Source organism: Zeus faber (genome assembly GCF_960531495.2).
Source record: "Zeus faber genome assembly, chromosome: 15".
Classification (NCBI taxonomy): domain Eukaryota; kingdom Metazoa; phylum Chordata; class Actinopteri; order Zeiformes; family Zeidae; genus Zeus; species Zeus faber.
Genome location: NC_137194.1, coordinates 22,115,376 through 22,137,419, shown reverse-complemented (window position 1 = coordinate 22,137,419; position 22,044 = coordinate 22,115,376). Strand labels below are relative to the sequence as shown.

At 48.4% G+C, this 22,044-nt stretch overlaps 1 protein-coding gene and 1 long non-coding RNA gene across 3 annotated transcripts; one reads left to right on the top strand and one right to left on the bottom strand.

Annotated features, from left to right (window-relative positions):
• The first annotated feature begins 1,762 nt into the window (after positions 1-1,762).
• Positions 1,763-21,259, top strand: LOC307241636 (glutamate receptor-interacting protein 2-like). Of its 2 annotated transcripts, XM_080015821.1 has the most exons (24): positions 1,763-1,889; positions 4,647-4,727; positions 5,648-5,786; positions 7,224-7,369; positions 8,002-8,085; positions 8,202-8,277; positions 9,007-9,152; positions 10,010-10,157; positions 10,295-10,464; positions 12,148-12,294; positions 12,582-12,743; positions 13,068-13,254; positions 14,995-15,140; positions 15,303-15,383; positions 15,696-15,759; positions 16,354-16,499; positions 16,754-16,898; positions 17,188-17,327; positions 17,445-17,624; positions 17,743-17,890; positions 18,675-18,789; positions 19,130-19,354; positions 20,227-20,373; positions 20,503-21,259. In XM_080015821.1, exons 1-24 carry the CDS (start codon positions 1,850-1,852, stop codon positions 20,692-20,694), a joined length of 3,255 nt encoding a protein of 1,084 aa, XP_079871947.1. In that variant the 5' UTR covers positions 1,763-1,849; the 3' UTR covers positions 20,695-21,259. The 2 variants fall into 2 exon arrangements, with proteins under 2 accessions (XP_079871947.1, XP_079871948.1); XM_080015822.1 differs by lacking the exons at positions 20,227-20,373; positions 20,503-21,259 and adding an exon at positions 18,958-19,039 and having other exon boundaries at positions 19,130-19,267.
• On the bottom strand, positions 15,669-19,161 carry LOC307241637. Its single transcript, XR_013844562.1, has 3 exons — positions 19,094-19,161; positions 16,347-16,441; positions 15,669-15,788 (listed from the first exon to the last, which is right to left on the bottom strand). It is a non-coding gene; the product is annotated as an uncharacterized lncRNA (long non-coding RNA).
• Positions 21,260-22,044: the final 785 nt, after the last annotated feature.

Below are 22,044 nucleotides of genomic sequence, written 5' to 3'. Positions count from 1 at the left end.
AATTAATTAGTTCTGCTCTGAAAACACTACAGTCGTTCGCACTGTCAATGGGGTATTAAGGACAAAAGTCTCTCAGGAAATGATCTACACCGAAGACTGTTGTGTCCACTTTGAAGGACTAACTAATTAGGTTCAAGGCCAGAGTGGTGTAGAAACATCGATTTTTATTTAGCTTTGTTTTTTGCAATACTGGACCCAGTCTCTGGACTGAGCTGGGGCCTTTCCGTGTCATACCTCTACAGCACAACTCTAATGGGGTTCACGAAAGCAGAAAATGGTGAGGGTGCTGAGGCGGAGTCAGCACCGAGAGGAGGGGGGCGTGGAGGCATGTGTGCATGACAAATGGTCAAACAGGTGCAGGTCTGGGTCTGTCAGCAGACATGTTGGACCCCACTCTGTTCAGGGGCGGGCGGGGGCGGACGGAGTTGGCGTGACCGAGACGCCGGCCCTCTCCCGGCTCCCTGCGGCAAGAAACATGAGACGCCCGGTTTTCCCAGAGCTTGTGGGGGAAACAGGCACTGGTGTTTCCACTGATTATAAAGGATTCAAGCTGGGACTTAATCCTTTACTCTGTTCCTTGATTTCTTTCTGTCGTCGTGTATTTTGCACCAGTAGGAATTCTCATTATGTTTCTTGAGCAGAATGTGTTTTTCATTAAGTTTATCAGTTCAGCACATTGTTGGAATGTCCTGAGATTTTGAATGTGGGGGAGATCCCTGCAGGCATCAGCTTACCAACATGTGTGTGTGTGTGTGTGCGTGCGTGCGTGTGCGTGTGTGTGTGTGTGTGTGTGTGTGTGTGTGTGTGAGAGAGAGAGACAGACAGACAGAGGGAGACGTATTTTTCTTTTGTTTCTGTTCGTTTGTCAGACAGAGATAACAGAGTGAGGTGGAGAGCGTCTAAACTGTGTGTGAGAAAAATGTGAGTGCTTGTATCCTGGCACTCTGAACTAGGTAGTTAGGATAATGAATGCGTGGTGGTGTGTGTGCCGTTTTACTGAGAGCCTTGCACTGTGTGTGTGTGTGTGTGTGTGTGTGTGTGTGTGTGTGTGTGTGTGTGTGTGTGTGTGTGTGTGTGTGTGTGTATGTGTGTGTGTGTGTGTGTGTGTTTCTGTGTGCCTTGTACCTGTGTGCGTATGTATGTGCCTGGAGTTCAGCAGAGTGGTGGTAAGTGGGGAAAGCATGAGTGTGTGTGTGTGTGTGTGTGTGTCTGTGTGTGTCTGTGTGTGTGTGTAGGGGGAGTGACTTGGTCATGTGTGCAGGGTGTGTGTCTGCCTCGCTGCACCCCTCTGGCAGAGAGAGAGAGAGAGAGAGAGAGAGAGAGAGAGGGAGAGAGGGAGAAGAGGGGGGGCGGAATTTGCTCAACCATAGTCACTATGGCTGTGAGAGAGAGAGGGATAGAGAGGGTTTCTATCTCAGCCCTCTGTGTGCGAGTGTGTGACTGAGTGAGTGAGCATAAGGCTGATTTAAAGCTCTGAAACGGGACGAGCGACCAGTTCCAAACAGGAACCGCGGCGAGATGGCTGGAAAACAACACCTGTGACTGCTGGAGATTATAAAGGGCGCATTTTCAACATCCTCTGCAGATCAGAATTAGTCCCGCTCAACAGAGACCCTCTGTCTGGGGGTTCTTCTCCGGCGACCACGAGGAGGAGGTCAGGGGGATTGGGGCCGACGAAGGGACGTGAGGAAGATGCAGTTGTCCTTTCTGAGTGGCTGAGAGTTGGCTCTCTCGGCCCATCCCGTCTCCTCGGGACCTCGGCTCGGGGTGGGGGTGGGGGTGGGGGGAGGGGGGGAGAGATCAGCGAGGTCACTTCCCCAAAGGTGCATGCTCTGACTGGACTCCAGCCATGCTGTGTGGTCTGAGGAGAGATGCCAAAAACAGCATTGGTAAGAGCACAGCTTCATCACATCTGCAACAAGGTGTTTATTATGTCCTCAACAGGGGATGAACTGGGGAAGTAGGATACCAGTGGCTTTGACGGCGCTAGTAAAAAAAGATGCAAATATTGACGGGTTTGTAAATTAAAGAAACTTCCTTCTTCCCTTATCTACGTAACATTTGTTTGATTAATTTGCAACATTTTGTACTTTGTTAAAAATGCGTTGTGTGGGGGTATAGGTCTATAATGCACACAGTACTGCAGTACTGTGGCACTTCAGCCGAATGCCAATGGTGATTTAACCTAAATGTCAAGTAAAATCAGAAGATTAGCTGATAAATGTGTACAGTAGGGTGTGTGTTTGTTATTATGTGTGTGTGTGTGTGTGTGTGTGTCATCGCACACTGGAGGCATTACACACAACACTGCAGTGGTCTGTTTTAAAAGCCACTTGATAACCAGCTCCGCGTAAACCTCCCGCCAAGTGGAACTGGGGCAGATGAAGAAATGCAAACTAGGTCTGGCCGAGCAAGGCTGTATAAATAAAGTTTTACGTCTGGAAATAGCATAACGATTCCATGGCCATTGTCAGGGTTGCCTCTGTGTCTAACCTACATTCTGATTGGCCGGGAGAGGTGCCGCGTTTCGGTGCCCTGAATTAAATCAGGAGTTAATTGACTCACCAGATATTCGGGGGGTGTGGAGGCAACGATGATGATGACATTTGCGTCGTAGCTTTGCACGCCGCGCCCTTGAGCAAGGCACCGCTCCTATCTACAGTCCCTGTTAATATTAATAAGGGGTTTGCGTTTGTTTTAGTCTGGGAAATGTACTTGTCACTCGAACCGATAGCGATTCTGAACGGGCTTACCGACGGTTTGTTTTTCAGGATGGGGTGGAGGCTGGAGGCTGCTTTAATGGTACAGTAGCTCTCAGTCACGTGCGGCGTGTACGGGCTGTGTAACCGAGAGCTACTGTCGCGTTTTGACTGCAATGACAGCTGCTGGACTGTCAGGGCCCTTAGGAAGCTGTGTGATTACGATGCTTTCCCCCAGCTTAATGTGTCTTTGATGTGTCACCCAGTGTGTGTGTGTGTGTGTGTGTGTGTGTGTGTGTGTGTGTGTGTGTGTGTGTGTGTGTGTGTGTGTGTGTGTGCGCGCGTGCATGCGTGCTTGCCTACGTGCGTGCGTGCGTGCGCGGGCCTCAAACTGCGGTAGAAGATGTTTACGCGACTATGTGTGTAAAAGGTTCGCAATTACCATCGTATACATTTGCATATTCTGCATGTCCTTACGTTCAAAGTATATATCATATTGCATTTGCTTGTGTAATCTTTGCAAAGCCTCCGGGGTGGAAGGTCGAACCGCCGCGCTGCGCCCGGACATGAATTTCCCCTTCACGACACATGTTTTTCGGACCCCCGCACGTCAGAAGGTTTTCATGGTGTTCAAATTTGAGCGTGGAATCCGAGGGGAACCGTTTTGGGTTTTTTTTTTTAACCACATTGCACTTCCACCAGTTCTATTTCATCAGCACAAATAAATGTGTCCGCTTTTAATTTTTTCAAAAATTAAAAGGATATGGTCCATGCAAGAGCTGTAAAAAGCTTTTGAGTAATGGGAAATGTCAGACACGTTATTAATGAATGTGTGAATGTTATGAATATTCTTTCTGATGTTAATAAATCACAGATTAACTGAATCTGTGCTGCTGTGTCATCTGAACATGTGTGCAAATGCCACCAAATCATGGTTTTGGCTGACCTTTCATTATCTCTATGTTAAGGAATGTATAGTTGGCAGGGTGTGTGTGTGTGTGTGTGTGCATGCATGCGTGCGTACGTGTGTGTTTGGGCAGGGGGCGTTGGATGGATTTAGTAAAGAAATTAAGTTCCCCTCCAATACCAGTGTTAAGCAAGGCACTCCCTGATCCATATATCCTCATATACTTCATATATACTTCAGATTCTGTTGCCGTAAGTCTAATGTCTATATCATGAGGTAAAAACACCCCCTCGCTCCTGAGGACTTGGCAGAGCTCTCCTTTAAGTGTGTAATATGATGTTTAAACACTGCACTGGCAAGATGAAAAGGTAATCCTCAGTGGACAGGATTAGAGAAGTGCCAAGTCAGATTCCTCATCACTGTGACTGCTGACGTGCTCTAGTAGCCGGATTCGGCTTCGGGCGGCCAGGCAGTGGCACTCTTCATCAAGGGCCAGAGCTGTGTCAGAAACGGCTCGCGCTGTTGAGGAAAAAGGGTTTTCTCTGCAGTGCAGATTGAATATTTTTCAGATTTTAAGCAGCAGCTGCTGTAACAACAGGGAAACTATTATTTTCCTCTCTGCCCTGAGAGTCCATTAACCACATGCTGGTCCTTCTTAAGGAGCGCTCCCATGCTTTAGCAGTTGCATAAATCAAGCTGCAGCAGATGTAGTCTTGTGTTAAACTCGTCGTTTCCCAGGGTCTTTGCAGCAGACCCGAGAGGAGCTATTTTCAACTCTTGACCCTCTTACATCGTCGTCTTGGAAACCGAGTGCAGTGACCTTCTAGGTCCCCCAGTTCAGGTGGAATTCAGCTCACTGTGATCTGACAAATGAAGCTGAGAGCAATAAAGACGTGTCAAAGGGCCCGGGAGGACCGGGAATGTGACAGTCGTGCTCACTGAGCCCCGAGGATATTTGCGGCAAAGCATCAGAGTTATTCCCCAAACGGCGGTTGTGCACATCAACAACCAGCCTTCACATGCCTCCGCTCTCTCCTCAGACGATGGACCGTACTCCAAGGGAGGCAAGGACTCCGGGGCCGCCGACCACTCCCACTGCTCCCAGAGACGCAGCCTCTCAGGTAGAACAGGACCGGTCGTTACATCCCCTGTGTTTCCCATGGGCCCCGTTGAGCTGTTGCGTCATCCATTGCTATGCGTGTGGGTCTGTTTGCCGGTGAAGACCGACGTGTCCCCGGTGCTCTGTTAGGTTGATATCTGACAAATGCTTAGACAGGATGGAAAACTGCCTCTGTGGCACACCTGTCATTGTGACTAAACCGCACAAGTCTTCCTGGGTGGACTTCACTTTGAGTGATTTAACAGCACAGCACAATGACGCCCTGCTGCCGGACAGAATGAGAGCGAGAGCTCTGCGACTTCCCGAATGTACTCGAATTTCTCGTTGTGAACCTTATGACTCGAACTTAGTTTATTGACAAAGCTATGCATTGAATTGTGGGCACTAAGTTTCACTGAGAGACAGTGGTGGAAGAGGTATTCAGACCTTTTACTTAAGTAAAAGTACAAATACACAGACACAACATTACTCTACTAAAAATGAAAGTCCCATTGACATATCTACTTGGGTAAAAACACATAAGTACTTACTTTTAAATGTACTTAGCATATTACAATTCAAAGTACTTGCCATATCCAGTGCCCTGATATAACAGAGCCTAAAATACGTACGGTATAAATTATGCCTTTTATAACTTTTTTGAGTCCTCGTGCATTTCCTGCTTACAATTTACAAAAAAACAATCTTATCGGATATACTTTTGATATGTAAATAGATAGCCTGTAATATGGGACAACGCAATCTGATTGGTTCAGTGGATTGGTCCCTGTTGCTTTTGTAAATATAAAAATAAACTGTGTTAGAAATGTAGTAAAGTGAAAAAATGTATAGACATGTGCTTTGATGTGTTGTGAAGTAAACGTGGAAAGCCTCCAGAACGCATAATTGAACAACAACCGCCTGCGCTCCCGCCTCTCCCAGGGGACGAGTTCCGAGGAGTGACCACCGTGGACCTGATGAAGAAGGAAGGCAGCAACCTGGGCCTCACCATCTCCGGCGGCTCCGATAAGGACGGCAAGCCCAGAGTGTCCAACCTGCGGCCAGGTGGGCTGGCTGCCAGGTGAGATCTCCGCTGAAGCGATGTGAGCCTGGCAACCGCGCCAAGCTGTCCGCACGCGTTACTCTCCCCCCAAAAAAACCGCAATGGTGTGGTCTCGCTACACCGGCTCGCTCTCACCCCAAGGATCGCCGGTGCTACATTAGATCCGACTTTTACTTAGTGATCATGACCCCGGGACCAATCTCCCAACGAGGCGCACTGGCGACATAGATTCAATAAGAAACAAGCCCGCTTGTTGGGAGTATACATTCTAACTTGCATTGTGGGGACCTACCTTATTTTCTGTTTTGATGTATCTGTATATGTGAGATTATAACTGTGTTTAAACAGGATTCCGTCTATGTTATTTCCCTCGTGGTCAAACACAGTAAAGGAAAGTGTAGTGAAAAGGAAATGCTTCGAGATGACTAAACGCCATGTGACCCCAGCACACGTACACAACCCTGACGCGCGCACACGATGCGAGACGTGGGAGAGTGAGGCCTCCGAATTATCTTGACAATTCATTACATTTCTTGTCAAGACGATCACCGTGCTGGTTATTTCTACACATCCTGCACATCCTCCGTGGTCTTGTTGAGTAGCTGTTGAAGAGACAGAGAGGGTAGCAGGCAGAGCGAGGTTGGTGAGGCTGGTTGGGCTGATGATGATGATGATGATGATGGTGATGTCATCATGTCCCCTGTCAGCCTCTGATTGGCAGTAGCCCCGAGGTGAGAGGCCGACAGGACGGCACATCCATTTAATGAGCTTTTCAAAGAACGGCGACGCCGACTGCCTCATAATGTCAAACTGTATGTGAAATCCTGAGGGAAATCGTTTTCTCTCAGCGCCTGAAGAAGATTATCTTTCAGTGGGTCCACATCCTTTCACTGAGCTGCTCTGCTCTGCATCACTCTGTGCGCCGGGTTTTGCCCCAAAATGAAGGAACATGATGTGAACGCATCAACACATCAGCTTGTTTACTTTCACACAAAGGGAAAGTTACATTACCGGCGTTGAGAATTGCCTCTGTGACTGTGTTGAAATGAGGGGCAGATTAACACTCGAGGGCACATCTCAAGATTCAAGATTCAAGAGGTTTATTCGTCACATACATATACATACTTTCATACATATATGCAGTGAAATGTCAATGCAACGCACCCGCTGATTACACACAATATGTCCTAGACTGAACACAGTAGCTACCAAAGAATTTCCACTTGACCAACTAACTGATTCCTAAAACATAATTCAGTAAGTCGAATGCTATAGAATAAAATAAAAATATATAGAATAAAATAAAATAAAATAAGAACTCAAGGGAAATGCAGGGTGGGGGCACAAAATAGATAAAGGGAATAGGCTTATGTATATGGGATAGGCTCTGGATCTGTGCCCGTTTCAAGTGAAATGTGTTTTTATTTCAACCTGACGGTCGTGTGTTCTCCGCAGGAGTGACCAGCTGAATGTGGGCGACTACATCAAGTCGGTGAACGGCATCAACCTGTCCAAGCTCCGCCACGACGAGATCATCAGCCTCCTGAAGAATATCGGGGAGCGCGTCGTGCTGGAGGTGGAGTACGAACTGCCACCATTTGGTAAGTGGAGCTCTGGGGATCATGTGTGTAGTTGCACGTTTCAGCACTCCTACTACTTGGATTGGGTTTGCAGATTGTGCCGACCACTGATTTCAAACCAAGTGGGAGAGGTTCAAAAATCCCCTCTAGCAATGATGCACGATGAGCTCAAGGTCAATCTCAATGCTCAGACGAACATTAAAAACTGAAAGCATCATATCAACCTTTATTGTATTGTAGAGTATGTTCTTCCAACGGATCTTATAATGTTGACGTTTCAAAGGAGTCTGAGGTAGAAACACAACTTTTTCACTGAGTGAACATTTCAAAACACTTACATCTACATGAACCATACAATCCATGATTTGAGAATTCAAGTCTATACATCTCATTTATCCTACATCTCGCCTCCGGTTATGAAAATAATCTGTAAGAACATAATCCATGAAAGGTCTTTTCAAGCTTCTACAAGAGTTGCGAACCCAGACTTGCAGCCTCGAGAGTATTAACATTAATACTTTTATGTATTAATGGAGGTATTCATATAAAAGCAATACTAAAGTATTCAAATAATCCAAACGAAATACCTATATACATTGTTAGCCGTCGTTTTTGTGGTAGTTGCTGTTGGTGATTTATTTTTTTACTCTTAGTTCAGACCCCCTCAGGTGTTATAGCCAAGACCATAGACGTTTGCTTACACAAGGAGGGGAACAGCTTTGGATTTGTCATGAGAGGTGGGTGGTCTCTAATGCAGTATTTAGTTTAGAATCTAAATTGTATATATCTTTGTACATGTAGTGCATAAAGTGAATTTTGCACAGATTTACCGTCCGTCTTTTTGTCTCATCAGGAGGCTTCCATGAAGACTGGCGCCGGGCTCGGCCTCTGGTTGTCACCTTCGTCAGACCCGGGGGTCCCGCTGACAGGTGATGTAGTGGATACGTCAGTGTTGTTGTGTGATTGTGTGTTTGTTTGTGTGTGTGTTTACTTGTATCACATGTGCTCGCTCATTCAGCATACACCGTTGTTTACATTTGCCTGTCGATGTGATGTGTAATGTGTGTGTGTGTGTGTGTGTGTGTGTGTGTGTGTGTGTGCGTGTGTGTATGTGTGTGTGTCAGTATTTTTACTGTCACCCTGTGTTTGTCAGTATTTATTCTGTCTATGTGAGACCTGCTAAACTTCTTGGAGTAATGACCTAATGTTTTGTGATTGTTATTTATTTATTATTAAATTAATAGTATTTTTAAAAGGTAATGTAAATATATTTTAATAGACAATTGACAACTTAAAAAATGTAATTAAAATCTATAACATAATAAAAAAAAAAAAATGAAATTGTGGCAATCTACTCATGCAAAAATGGCGGCATGTATCCTGATGCTTTTTGCAGTATTGTATACTCTCACTCGAAGTTACTGAGTGCACGCCTCAAAACTCTACATATACATGTACCTGATACATACAATACATGAATGTGAGAATTTAAGGTCGTGTATCTCAGTTATCCTACTTCTCACGTCGGAAGGTGTGTTCTTGTGTAACTTTCTAACAATGAGCTCGAACCGAGCTCTAAACACCGGTGTGACCCCTCTCGACCACCCCCATCCTCTCTTTCTCCTCCACCCTCCCTGCTCGGCGTCTGGCTCCAGCAGGGAGGGCACGCTGAAGGCCGGCGACCGTGTGCTGAGCATAGACGGGATGCCGCTGAACAGGGAGAAGCATGCGGACGCTTTGACCACGCTGATGCAGAGCGGCCAGGAGGCTCTGTTCCTGATCGAGTATGACGTCTCCGTCATGGGTGAGCACACACAGGCGGGGGGAGTGTGTGTGTGTGTGTGTGTGTGTGTGTGTGGGGGGGGGGGGGCTGTAGGAGGCGCGGTGGGACAGCGCTGCTCTCGGGGCAAATAATGTGGCCGTTTGACTTGCGCGGGTGAAAATCGAGCGTCGGGGATGCTGGAGACGCCACCAGGGGAGTCGGGAGCGCCACCTCCCCGCGGAGCGCGGGAGCCGAAATCCGCGGAGAGATTAATGACGGTTCGGTAAACACGAACGGGGAGGGGGAGACGCTTTATTCTCGTAGTAAGCGAGGTTTCTCTCTCTCTCTCTCTCTCTCTCTCTAGTTCACGCTGCACGAAGGATGGGACGTTCGTTGGTTTGTAAAATAAAAAAAATAAATGACTCTCAAAACAAGGTCACGCGCGAGTGGGGCTTATTTGGCGAGCCTCAGCTGCCATTGCTCTAAACCCCAGTGATCCCAAACCTCCCAGTGGACACGAAAACTCATAAACCATCAGTCACGGCAAGATTCTCCTTTACGCTCTTTGTAAATATTAACATTACGCGTGGGGGGTTCTCAATAATTGATTTAATAAATAATAATAATAATAATAATAATAATAATAATAGATAATTCATATTAGAGTTAAAGATGACGATTTGCAACACCGTCCTTTCCACCCTTTCCGAGTCCTTTCTGAGGGGGGGGGCAGTCCACCCCGAGAGTGGATATGTCAGTAGTGAGAGAGTAAAACACGGTGAGGATGGCAACATCCACAACCATAGGTTTTTGTGTCGCGAATAAGAGAAAGCCGCTCCATCCTCCGCGTCGGCGTTGAACGCTGTGTCTCCGTGGGTGCGTGTCTCTCCGCGCTCCAGAGGCGGTGCAGCAGGCCTCGGGCCCCCTGCTGGTGGAGATCATGAAGGGCCCCTCGGCCAGCCTGGGAATCAGCCTCACCACGGCGGCGTACAGGAACAAACAGGTCATCATCGTAGACAAAATCAAGGGAGCCAGCGTGGCGGAAAGGTGAGAAAAAGTCTCGTAGGGTTTTTTTTTTTTTTTTTTTTTGTTTTTATTTTTACTTTATTTTTTTTAACGACGATAAAGGTCATGTTTTGACAGTGCGACGCTGTGACCTCGTCGCGTCCCCCTCGGGCTCTCAGGTGCGGGGCGCTGCACGTGGGCGACATCCTCCTGTCCATAGACGGAACCGGCACCGAGCACTGCTCCCTGATGGAGGCCACTCAGCTGCTGGCGAGCACGTCCGACGTGGTCAAACTGGAGATCCTGCCGGCCGTGCAGAGCAGGCTGCCCATGAGGCCCCAGGAAACAGGTGTGTCCTCAGGGGAGTCACACCCCACACTTGAAATATTTGATAATCATCCCATATTTATTTGGCTGGAACTTTATTTAGACGTATCGCAATTTATTGTGTTTGTGTTATGTATATGCTGCTCGATACGCTTATCTGAGACGGCTCGCTTCAAATCCGGCCCTTCTTCCAACGCCTTTGCCTCTTCTCTAATCTGCGGTCTGGGGCTTTTTTTTTTTTTTTTTTCTTTTCCTACACGAAACTTCATTTCACCAGGTTTATCTTGAATAATGTCCCGAAGCGATACCCAGTTAGTTATCAACGTGCATCCCGCTACGGAACCTTCAAATGAACGAGAGACAGTTGTTGATGTCGCCCGTCAAATTGTCACGCTCCCGTGAACTCGTGGCTGTTTATTTACTGTACCTTTTCAAATTCGGATTCAATAAGAACACCTTTTTTTTTTTTTTGGAATGTATGAATTCATGAACTACAATTACATGATATTCGCCGTCTACATTCCTCCCGGGATAAGACGTGATTATAAGATGTCATTTGTCTAATCCCTCCGCGGATTTAATACGAATGATATGGCCGCTGAGAGATTATGAGTTAATGTTTCTTTCAACGCCGCTGATAGAAAACGCCATTTCTTGGAGAGCCTCCCCCAGGTGAGCTTAGCGTAAGCCCCGAGACGCAGGGCTTTGCAGGTTTGAGTGAGCCTGATAGAAAGGGGCTCCGCCGGGGCCAGCGGGGCGTGTTCCGATTGCGCGCACGCAGATTTAACCAGGTGCCCCCCGCCCCCACCTCCCCGAAACGTGGCGTGCGTCCCGGCCGCTGCCGCCGTCAGTTGCCCACAAATCCTCCCATCCGTGGGAGCCCGTTGTAAGAGATTAGGCCCCTGCTAATGAAGCGGCGAGGATTACTGTCACATTCGACTTTCTTGCGACAAATTTAGCTGCGAGAGTCTGCGTTGCGAAGGCACGTTATTTAGGTGTGTGTCGCGGCGGCTCTGACGCGCACCCCATAGTTACAATCCATCGATATCGCGGAGCCTGAAATGTCCTCGGCGACGGGATCGTTCCAGGCCGGTTTGGACCCTTGCGCCCCCGCCCCTCGCCAACCCAACCCCTCTCCCGCGATAGCGGCAATCAGCCCCTCAGCTGAGACCAATGGAGGCGGAGCAGCGCCGCCTCCTCCTTCGTCCTGGCGCCGCGCCGCGCCACTCTCCGCTGACTGCAGCAACCATGCCCGGCGTGCACCTCGCCCTGCCCGCGCCCGTGCCCTCCGGCTCCTTTGAAAAGGAAATCATGAAAACGATATACAACTTGCACTTGGCATTTTTGACGCTTGCGAGTGGAAGTAAGAGCCCCGCCGCCGCCGCCGCCGCCACCTTTGAATTTAGTTGCACGTGTCCAAGCGATTTTCCGAATCTCGTCAGAATACAGTACAGCGCAGGATTTGATTTAGTGTACCATGAAGAAAACATTAAATATCAATTACTCCGCTTGGGAATCATCCCGCGGGCTGTGTTTGCCGCGGTGTAAATTTAGACGTGGGAATGAAAGGGGGATTTCACGGGTGGAATTAAGAGCAGCGCGTAGCCGCACTGTGAGTCGGGCTCTTTTTTTTTTATTTTGATTTTTTTCTTCTTCCCCTCCGCTAACAACGGATGTGTTCGGTCCTCCCCTGACGGTGCTGCAGTCAAAGTGCAGAAGAGCAACCACCACCACCACCACCACCACCATTGGGAGCAAAGCGCCACCAACTACTGCCACGCGCCGCACACCAGCCACAGCAAGACGTGGGGCAGCCCGAGCCACCCGCACAGCCAGCAGGACGCCTGCAAGTGTAAGGGATGCCGCGTGACAGCGCCGGCTGCCGGCTGCGCGCCGTGCAGGGAACCTTTCCCCAGAGCGTCTGACAAATTCATCGCCGGGAGGTTTTCTCCCCGCGACACGACACGACACGACACAACACTGGCGACCACGTTTCTGTGCTCTCGTACGTGCACGTGGCCACACGCCACCGCGGCCTCGCCTGATAGGCCAGCTGATGTTTTCAACGGGGGGGGGGGGCATTGCAGCTGAGTTTTTTGTTTTGTGCTTTCAGTGTTTGTTGTCTCCTCCTCCTTTCAGCCCTGGTGAGCGGTGGCTTCTCCCCTTCCTCCACAGCCACCTCGGGCTTCGGCAGCCAGGGCAGCAGCACCCTCCCCTGCCCGGCCGCGCCCGCCCCCCCTACCAGCCCTCGCAGCTGCACCGGCCGCAGGAGGAACCGCAAGAAGGACCACAAGAGCTCACGTACGGCAGCAGTCTTTCTTTCTGGCTAAAAATGCATTGAGGAGGCGCGGGAAACAAACAAAGAACTTTTGCAAATGCTGTTAAAAACGTATCACCCGCTCACTCCCCATCACCCCCTCCCTCCCCTGCCACCCGCAAACCCCCTTTCAGTGTGTTGACAGATCTGAGTGAGCGCTGACTTAAACACGACTGACGTCAACTCTGATGTATGACTCATTCGCTCTCTCTCCCTCCCCTTCCACAATCCGTCTCTTTCTCCATTCACCCGTCTCCTTTCCCCTCCACTATATCTCTCCCGGCCGTCTCACTGCGTCCCTCCTTCAGTGTCGCTGGCGTCCAGTTCGGTGGGCCCGGGGGGTCAGGTTGTCCATGTGGAAACCAGCGAGGTGGTGCTGCGGGGGGATCCGCTCACGGGCTTCGGGATCCAGCTGCAGGGGGGCGTCTTCGCCACAGAGACCCTGTCTGCTCCCCCGGTCGTCCGCTTTATCGAGCCCGACAGCCCCGCCGAGAGGTAGCGCACGCAGACTCCCAACCGAATAAACACACGCAAAAAAAAACCAACCCAAAAAAACAAAGCCCTGATCCGGGTCACCTTGAACGCCGGGGCCCCGGTCCTCGTGGCTCTGCCTGATCTGCCGGAACTGACTCGTTTTAACATCCGGAGGAGTTCCACGTCTCCAAGGTCACAGATGCACTCACCTAGTGTCTACCAGTGGCGGAGAGTAATCTGAACTTATGTCGATTTTTTTAAAGTAAAGTATCTGTACTTAAGTAAATTCTGTTTCAGAGACTTTTTAACTTTTACTCCACTACATTTCAAATCAAATTTATTTTTTTACTTTACTAGACTTCTAATACAGTCATGTTACGTTATTTAAGTATATCCTATACCGTTGGTTTTAAAAATGAATTTTTATCAGGATATGAGGACTCAGAAAAGCTATAATAGGCCCAATATATGTTGTATTCTAGGCTCTGTTATATCAGCATACTGGACATGACATATGAAGTAGTTTTACTTTTGATATTTGAAGTACACTTAAGAGAAGGTACTTAAATACGCCTGCTTAAGTAGAAACGTGACTGTTAGAATTCCACTTTAACTAGCCATTTTTATGTCGAGGCATTTTTACTTTTATTCATCTGAGTATTTTCTAAACTGCAGACTGGGTTTTAGTGACATCACAACAATGGACTTGATGTTTGTATGATCGTAGGGATAGATTTTATTCTTAAGTATTGATGAGGTCAAAGTGGATATTGTTGTGCCTGAGTCCAAAGTGTTTACGGCGGCAAATGTAAAAGTGATTCATCAATAGGGTATTGATTTATTGGGTAGTGAGTCCGTGCTGCTGCCGGCGTGCAAGCAGATCCTGTATCTCTAATGTGTTGATCCCAGTCCACGTGGCGCCGACCAATCAAACGCATCGTCTTTCACGAAGGCCGGCGTGCGTTATCTGCCCTTGTCTTGTGAGATCAATGATGACGTCCATGCCGGAAAACCCAGGGCTGCGCCCCCCCCCCACCCACCCCCCTTCCCTGGGGTCTTTTTTAAGGATGAAAAGTGGAGCGGCGGCTCGTCTGAAGTGACTCCAGTAGAACGTTGCATTGTGCCGCTGATTCCTCAGCATCAAAACAAGGTTAATGAATCGCCGCGGTGAGTGAATTAATCCTATTTGACAGGGCTTCCATTGTGTTCCTCCCTAATTAGGGAACCGGCTTCACGTCGGGATTATTGGATTCCTCGTTAAATGTTGGCGCATATATCCGTGTGTTCACTGGGAAGGGTTGTCTGTTCTGAAGCGAGGTCAATTCCTGCCGCTTTATGTCCCCACTAGAGGCCCGTCGTCCATGTTAAAGGTCCTGCATCCGCAGCCCGAGTGACTCAGTGTCACATGTGTCTAAGTCATTTATCTGAAAATAGAAATTTAATGCAGGCTGGCATGTTGTGAGGATGCGTGGCTTACGTGTGACACAAACGTTTTTTTGGTTTTTTTTTCCACGTTGATGAATTGCTTGAACCAGTTTCATGAGGTTTCCCCGAGGTCATTCTCTACTCTCGTTGGGATATTTATAGCTTAATATTAAAAGAGGTTTGATGCCCCGGGCCCGGGCTATTCTGTTCCGGAATGAAATACACATAGTATTTGATGCAAATGCCTTTTTGGTTTGGGAGCTGAGAATATCATTGGATTACTATTTTCCACACTTCTAATCCGTACTGTTTCTTTTCTCCCCGGTCTGTATCCAGATGTGGGCTCCTGCAGGTCGGGGACAGACTCTTATCTATCAACGGGATCCCCACGGAGGACGGGACCCTGGAGGAAGCCCACCAGCTGCTCAGAGACGCTGCTCTGGCCAATAAAGTCACGCTGGAACTGGAGTTTGATGTCGCAGGTACTGGGAGATGAGTCGACATCCCATCGTTAAATGGTTTAAGTTAATGTCCTCAGTTTTGACATCGGCATCTTCTTCTTCTCAGTTTTTATCTACGGGTTGATTGATTTTGCTCTCTGTCTCCCTTTTTTTTTTTTTTTTTTTTTTTTAAATCATCCTTAGAGTCTGTAGTTCCTAGCAGTGGCACGTTTCATGTTAAACTGCCTAAAAGGAGAGGGATGGAGCTCGGCATCACGATCAGTGGTGAGTGAGAGTGATCCAACAGGGGGCAGTGCTGCTCAACTTTAGGAATCACACATCAGCGGAATGGACGTCTCTCCAGGAAGAATCTGTGATACTGGGAAACCTCAGTCTACAATACATTCAATTTAACTCGTGCTATGCATGAGTTTCATGCCTATGCATTACCTCTGATATTTATCCATTACCAACGTTCAATATTGCCACTTTTAAACTCTTAACAAGTTTTGAAAAAACAAAACATAGTTAACTATTTATTATTGATTATTTATTTCTGTTCATTCATGTGCAAAATCTTCTTATTCTTTCCACCAGCAAGTAAGAAACCAGGCAAGCCTCTCATCATCTCTGACATAAAGAAAGGCAGCATAGCACACAGGTATGTGCAGAAGAGCGACTTAACAAAACCTAAAAAAAAAAAGATATATATGTTTTTTTTTTTTTATTACAATATAAGATAAGTCCTGTTCTTGGCCAAAAAGCTATTTTTTAAAAATTCCTAAAATATATTTTCATATAAAAATCACAGATATTGGACTGGCTGCAGTTATGAACTCAATTGGAAGCAGCAGATACAAGAAGGTTTAAAAAAAAAAAAAAAAAAAATCCCTGATACTGTTTTGACGCCCGTCATTGAGTCCACCTCCAGCTTTGGTGTCACACTAAAGGTTTCAAAACCAGCAGTTCAGGGAACTGAACCAGATTTTCCTGGACTATCCTGGATTATTATTTAGGAACAAAATGATATGAACCCGTCCCTTCACGCAGCCCTAATTGGATTGAGCTGCCAAAACTGGATCAGTAGGGCGAAGCAGCCATGTTTCTAAAAGGCTCAGTGTCGATTAAGGTGGGGTCGGGGTCACCCCAAAGTGTCCCGCTCAGACGCCCAGCTAATAGGATTGAAACCGCATGACTCAGTCCGCTCCCCCGGCTCCTCATAACTGTGTGATCCTCTGGCTTTGGTACCTGGTAGAACAGGCACGCTGGAGCCTGGAGACAGGCTGCTGGCCATCGACAGTGTCCGTCTGGAGAACTGCACCATGGAGGACGCCATGCACGTCCTGCAGCAGGCGGAGGACATGGTCAAGCTCCGCATCCAGAAGGACGAGGACAATATTGGTACTTAAAAGCATTTAAAACCTCCAATAACAACCGTGCACAGTTTGCCTAAATAAAACTTTTGTGTGAATATAAATTCAATTTTATACAACATTTTTTACATGCATTATTACGCTTTGCAGAGCTGTGTCGCGCCAGGTGGTCAAAAAGTATAGCATGTGACCCAGATTATCGCAAGACTTGGTTGTGGTTGTGTTTTATTCCTTTATGTAATATCCGCATCTTACGTAATGTCCTTATCTATGCCAATGTAGATGAGCTGGAGATGTCAGGCTCCATCATCTACACGGTCGAGCTAAAAAGGTACAACGGACCCCTGGGCATCACCATATCAGGCACCGAGGAGCCGTTTGACCCCATCGTTATCTCTGGTCTCACCAAGAAGGGCTTGGCCGAGAGGTGAGAGGGCCGGGGGGGCGTGGCTGACGGCGCGCTCATTTGAAGCTTAAATCGGATCCAGGCGAGCGGAGCCTGCGGAGGCCTGCTTCGTGACACCGAATTACTCCATGTTGTTAAACGCTACTGCAAAACAATGGTTGTCTTAATCGCGCGTGTTTTCATTTGACAACGGGGCTCTTTGTCCCCGTCTTAGTCAGCATAGCGAAACGGTCTGACACGTTTTCCAGACACGAGCGACAACCGGGCCCTCTCCGCGGCGGTTTTGTTTGTCTCCCCCGCCGCCCCGCAGGACCGGCGCCATCCACATCGGGGACAGGGTGCTGGCGATAAACGGGATCAGCCTGAAAGGAAAGCCGCTGAGCGAGGCCATCCACCTCCTGCAGATGGCTGGGGAATCAGTGACCCTGAAAATCAAGAAGCAGTCGGACAGTACGTCGGCGTTTGTTGGTTTCGCGGTTCCGGCAAAGTTGTCCCCGGGTGTTTTTATTTTTAATTTAATTTTTTTATTATTCCTTGCGACTCACCCGGCCCGCTGTCCGTTCCCAGAATCCGACGGCCAGCGCTCCCTGGAGCAGGCGGGGTTTCTAAGCGACACGGACGACGAACTGGCCGACTCTCAGAAGACCAGTAAACATTCAGAGGTGTACTCAGCCACCATCCCCAGTATAGACTCGGCCATGAGCTCCTGGGATGGCTCTGGGTTCGATGCGGGCTTCGGAAGCCAAGGTGAGAGTCGCAGCCCTCTGATAACAAGAACAGACGCACGTCGTCTTCCATGCACGAACAAAACACGACGCGAGTCACGTCCCTGTTTTATGTTTTCTTTTTTTAACCTCGTATTCAGGGACGTATCTCCACAAGGCGCCAGACATCCCGCTGAACGCAAACGAGTGGAGGCGAACGAAACTCAGGAGCAATCCCGGCTCCGGTCCCCACCACGCCCCGCTGTACGACGGCAGGTTCACCGAGGAGGAGTGGGACAAAATACCGGGGTGAGCGGACCTAGAGGGAGTCGGCTGCAGTTCACCTTCTGTCGACCATCTTGTTTCATGTCTGCGGCCTTCAGTCGTAGCCTTGTTATTCATTCAGTCAGACAGTGAGAAAACTTTATTTTATTTTTTTTTCTTGTTCTTCGTGAAGTTAATCACAAAAAGTCAAGTTGTACAGTTTGAATGTTTTTTTTTCCGTGTCATTTTATTCTTTCATGCTTCCACCTGTGGCGTTGTTCCTATCTGCCTTTTTTTTTTCTCTCTCTTTCTCAGGTTTTCTCTCTCCCATCTGCTTTACTAAACTGCCACCCCCGAGCCCTTTGGTGTTTCACATAAATGCATCTCGTTGTCTGTCACTCTTGTCGCTTCACGAAACCTTTTTCCACAAAACCTTAAAAAAAAGGCCCGTGGACTCCTCCACCTTGTCTCGTCACATCACTAGACATCTTTTTTTTCTTTTTTTCCTGAAATTTTGCGTCTTTTTTTTTTTTTTTTTTTTTTTTTTTTAATTCCTGCTCTTTTTCTGTGGGCGACACTCACTTTTAACGACTTGAACCGACGTTGAGACTTTATCTAGTCGAGAGGACGGCTCGGCTTTTGAGTTGCTTCATACGAGCGAGATTACGGCGACCCTCGTGGTCCTGAGCGAGGGACTTCTCCATCATGCGGGGCCAAAAAACCCCAAAAACCTGCGTTACCCATGCTGCTTTGCAGGCGGTGCCAGTCTCAGGCCGACGTCAGGAACCGCAGGGCCGCTCTCATGTTTTTGGTTCGTGCATTGTCATAGATTCGTCAGCCCCCTTCGTTGCCATGGCACCCTGAACCAGGGAGACAGCTTTTGGTCCCAGGCCCTGCAGGACCTCGAGACCTGTGGCCAATCAGAGATTCTCAGGGAGCTAGAGGTAGGCCGCATGTCATAACGCCCCCCCCCCCCCCCCCCCCTGTTCCTTCTCATACCATCTGCTTTGTCCCGCTCATTTATTCATAGGCCGGTGTCAGCTGAAATGACCATGCCAGATGAAGCATTATGATGATCGCCGGAGTGTGTAATCTGTTATTAAATCTGACAGGCAGGCCAGACGTGTGCTGCCCCACTGATAAAGGAAGACACTTGTGCACTGGCATATATCTATCGGTACAGTGCATGACAGGGTGGGTGCGTGCGTGTCTGGTTATGCCACTTTATCTGTTTTTTTTTATTTATACCTCAAACGGGGCTTTTTTCCTTTTGTCCTCATCCAGGCATCCATGACAAACAGCAGTCTCAGCCTGTACCTGGAGGAGACAAAGTCCCACGACGACTCAGTGTTTCAGACCACAGTCGGCTCGATTAGAAGGGAGGGACTCCACGATGAGCCTAAGACCAAAGGCGCACCGGGCAGGTCCGTAGGAGCCAGGGACGCGCCGCCCGTGGGAAACGGCGGCCTCTCCGACGCCTCGTCCCCTACGTCTCTGGAACTGCGCAAGGTACCACCGGGACAGACAACTGAAAGTGGTCTTTAAAAAAAAAAAAAAAAAAAAAAAAAAAGTCTCAGGAAGTCACAAGGTGCAACACACCATTCGTTTGCAGAGTCTTACCTGCAGCACGTCCCATGAAAGAATGCACAAACAGCGGCGGCTTTTGTACAGACGGACAAACAACGATGACAGTTAGTCGTTGGGTGTGTCCCTTACTTCGCACGCTATGCCCATCAGCGCCGTGTAACCGGACCCAGTGGATGGCAGGCTAGTCGGGACTTGCAGTGTGTTAATGACAGAAAAAAAACACAGCAGCAGCTTTCGTTATGAAGCATTTATCCGAGCAGCAGCTGCCGGGGTGTGTTTATTACCGTCCTCCAACCGCATGCTGCCCCGGCACAGTGTATACCTTCCGGAGCGGCTGCTCCACTCCTTTAATGTGACAAATCCTTGACCTGCGCCCTGCACCGCCCGCTAGAAGTCACTGGTCTTCAGCGTGAACGGTTGTTTGTTGTAGCTCTTGAGTTATGCCGAGATGCCTAAAGTTCTCTCTGGCAGAAATCGAAAATATTTAGTGTTGAACCGGCTTACCTTGGCATCTTAAAGTCATCTCGGCTTGACATTGCCGGGAAGTCTTATCTTCCACCTGGCAGCTGGTTATGGTTAAAGCCTTAATATGGAACAATAACAGAGGATAAAGTTGAGTCTTCGCTGCTGAATGATGGTCTGTATGTTTTTAAGACACGGTGTCGACATTCCTGGCGGTGGTGCTCAACGCACCAAAGAAATGAGGGATTGTATCACGGGACCGTATCGAAAAGCCCCTTTCCTATGTATGGTATTTGCTTTTTGGTCTAAATGTGATCCCTGGGTGCTCCTAGGTGGCTCTGAGGAAGGACCCGGAGACCTGCGACTTTGGTTTCAGTGTGTCGGATGGACTCTTTGAGAAAGGGGTTTATGTGAACATGATTCGCCCCGACGGTCCAGCCGACCAGGCGGGCCTGAAGCCCTACGACCGCATACTGCAGGCAAGTCCAATTACCAGAACAATTTTTTTTTTTTTTTTCCTTGTTTGCAAATACAGGGATAATGTGAAAACATACTGCCGACGACGGCTAGACATGCCCGATATTAACTGAGCTTATTGACTTCCACAGGTGAACTGTGCCAGGACCAGGGACTTGGACTGCTGCTTGACCATTCCCCTCATTATCGAAGCGGGAGACATCCTGAACCTGGTGATAAGCAGGAACCCGCTCGTGGACAGCGGGCCTCCCGAGAGCTTCGAGGGCCACTCCAACTCTGCGTTCTGTTTGCCAGACCGCAGAGCAAATAGCGTTGCCCTGTGATTAAGGTGAAGGTTCGCGACAATAAACACTAGCTTTTGAGATCACAACACTGGACCACGACACATATCATTGCACATGTTGAGATTTTCTTTGGGGGAGGGTGGTGGTCGCACACGGTCGCAGGTGGACACGCTCACGTGCGTAAATGAGTTTGCGCACAGAAACCCTTATTCCTGTCAGACACACTCGCCGGTCACTATCGAAGGCACTCGCTGCCAGTCACTTTATCTGATTTTTGGTCGACTGTGTTCATGTGATGAAGAGCAGGGGTGGCTCTGGCTGCAAGACCCTCCCCTCCGAGGCAAAGCCACATGCAGCGTTATGTAACGGGAGTCAGGGCTTCTGACTCGGCCAGGGCAAAGCACACGCATGCACGCACGCACGCCTGAACTCAGGATGCATTTAAACACCACACACACTTCCGTCAAGTCCTGTTTCACTGTGTGAATCCTGTACGTTTTGGTTCGAATTGCTTTATAATGTGAAATTGATTTATGTAATTTTTGGTTAGAAGCGCACGCACACACGCACGTAGATGCGACGAAACCCACACGATTGGAACAGATGCACTGCACACTCGGAAACAAGCAGGCCTGCAGAGGGCTCGTTTGGATGAGGTTATTTTTTCCGCTGTCGCTTGGCCGGCGGCTCAGCTGACCCACCCAAACCCCCGACCCCCCCCCCCCCCCCCCCCCCCCCCCCCAAACTTCCTGACCTAAAGACGAGGCCGTGCTTCCAAACGGTGGACGCCACGCACAGAGTATCGTAAACATTTCCATTCCCCAATCATAAACATTTCAACAACCCTTGAAGTCCTTAGATCAGTGTTTGGGAAGTGGTTGCCACGACAATTAAAAAAAGCTGTCTGAGGACTTGGAAGCAAAGAGTGTTTCGGGGATATATTTAAAAAAAAGTCACCCTTTCACAATGTTGTTTTGTTTGGTTCCACTGCGCACGTATACTTTAACTTTTTATTACATACACACATACGTTTGATTTCTCACCCACGCGTCGATCCCTGAAGAGCTCAAAGTCGCTCTGCAACCACACCAGCCTATCACACCCCCATGTGAGCGAGGCTCCATGTGAACGTGTCTGAAGAAGCGCCTCAGGAGAAGAAAAGCTCAGTCCTTCCCAAATCCTTCTCTGCGGATCTGGGATCCAACGCCTTTCAACAAGGAACGCTTTTATGTTTTTTCAATCTTGTGTACTTAACATATTTATCCTTTCAAATTGCCCCATTATAGATGTGGTTATGAGCAGGTGGAGCATGCATAGAAACCAATAATGGAATGGAGCGATCTTTTTTTTTTTTTTTTTTTTGGCTGTCAAAAAGGTATTCTCTTTTTA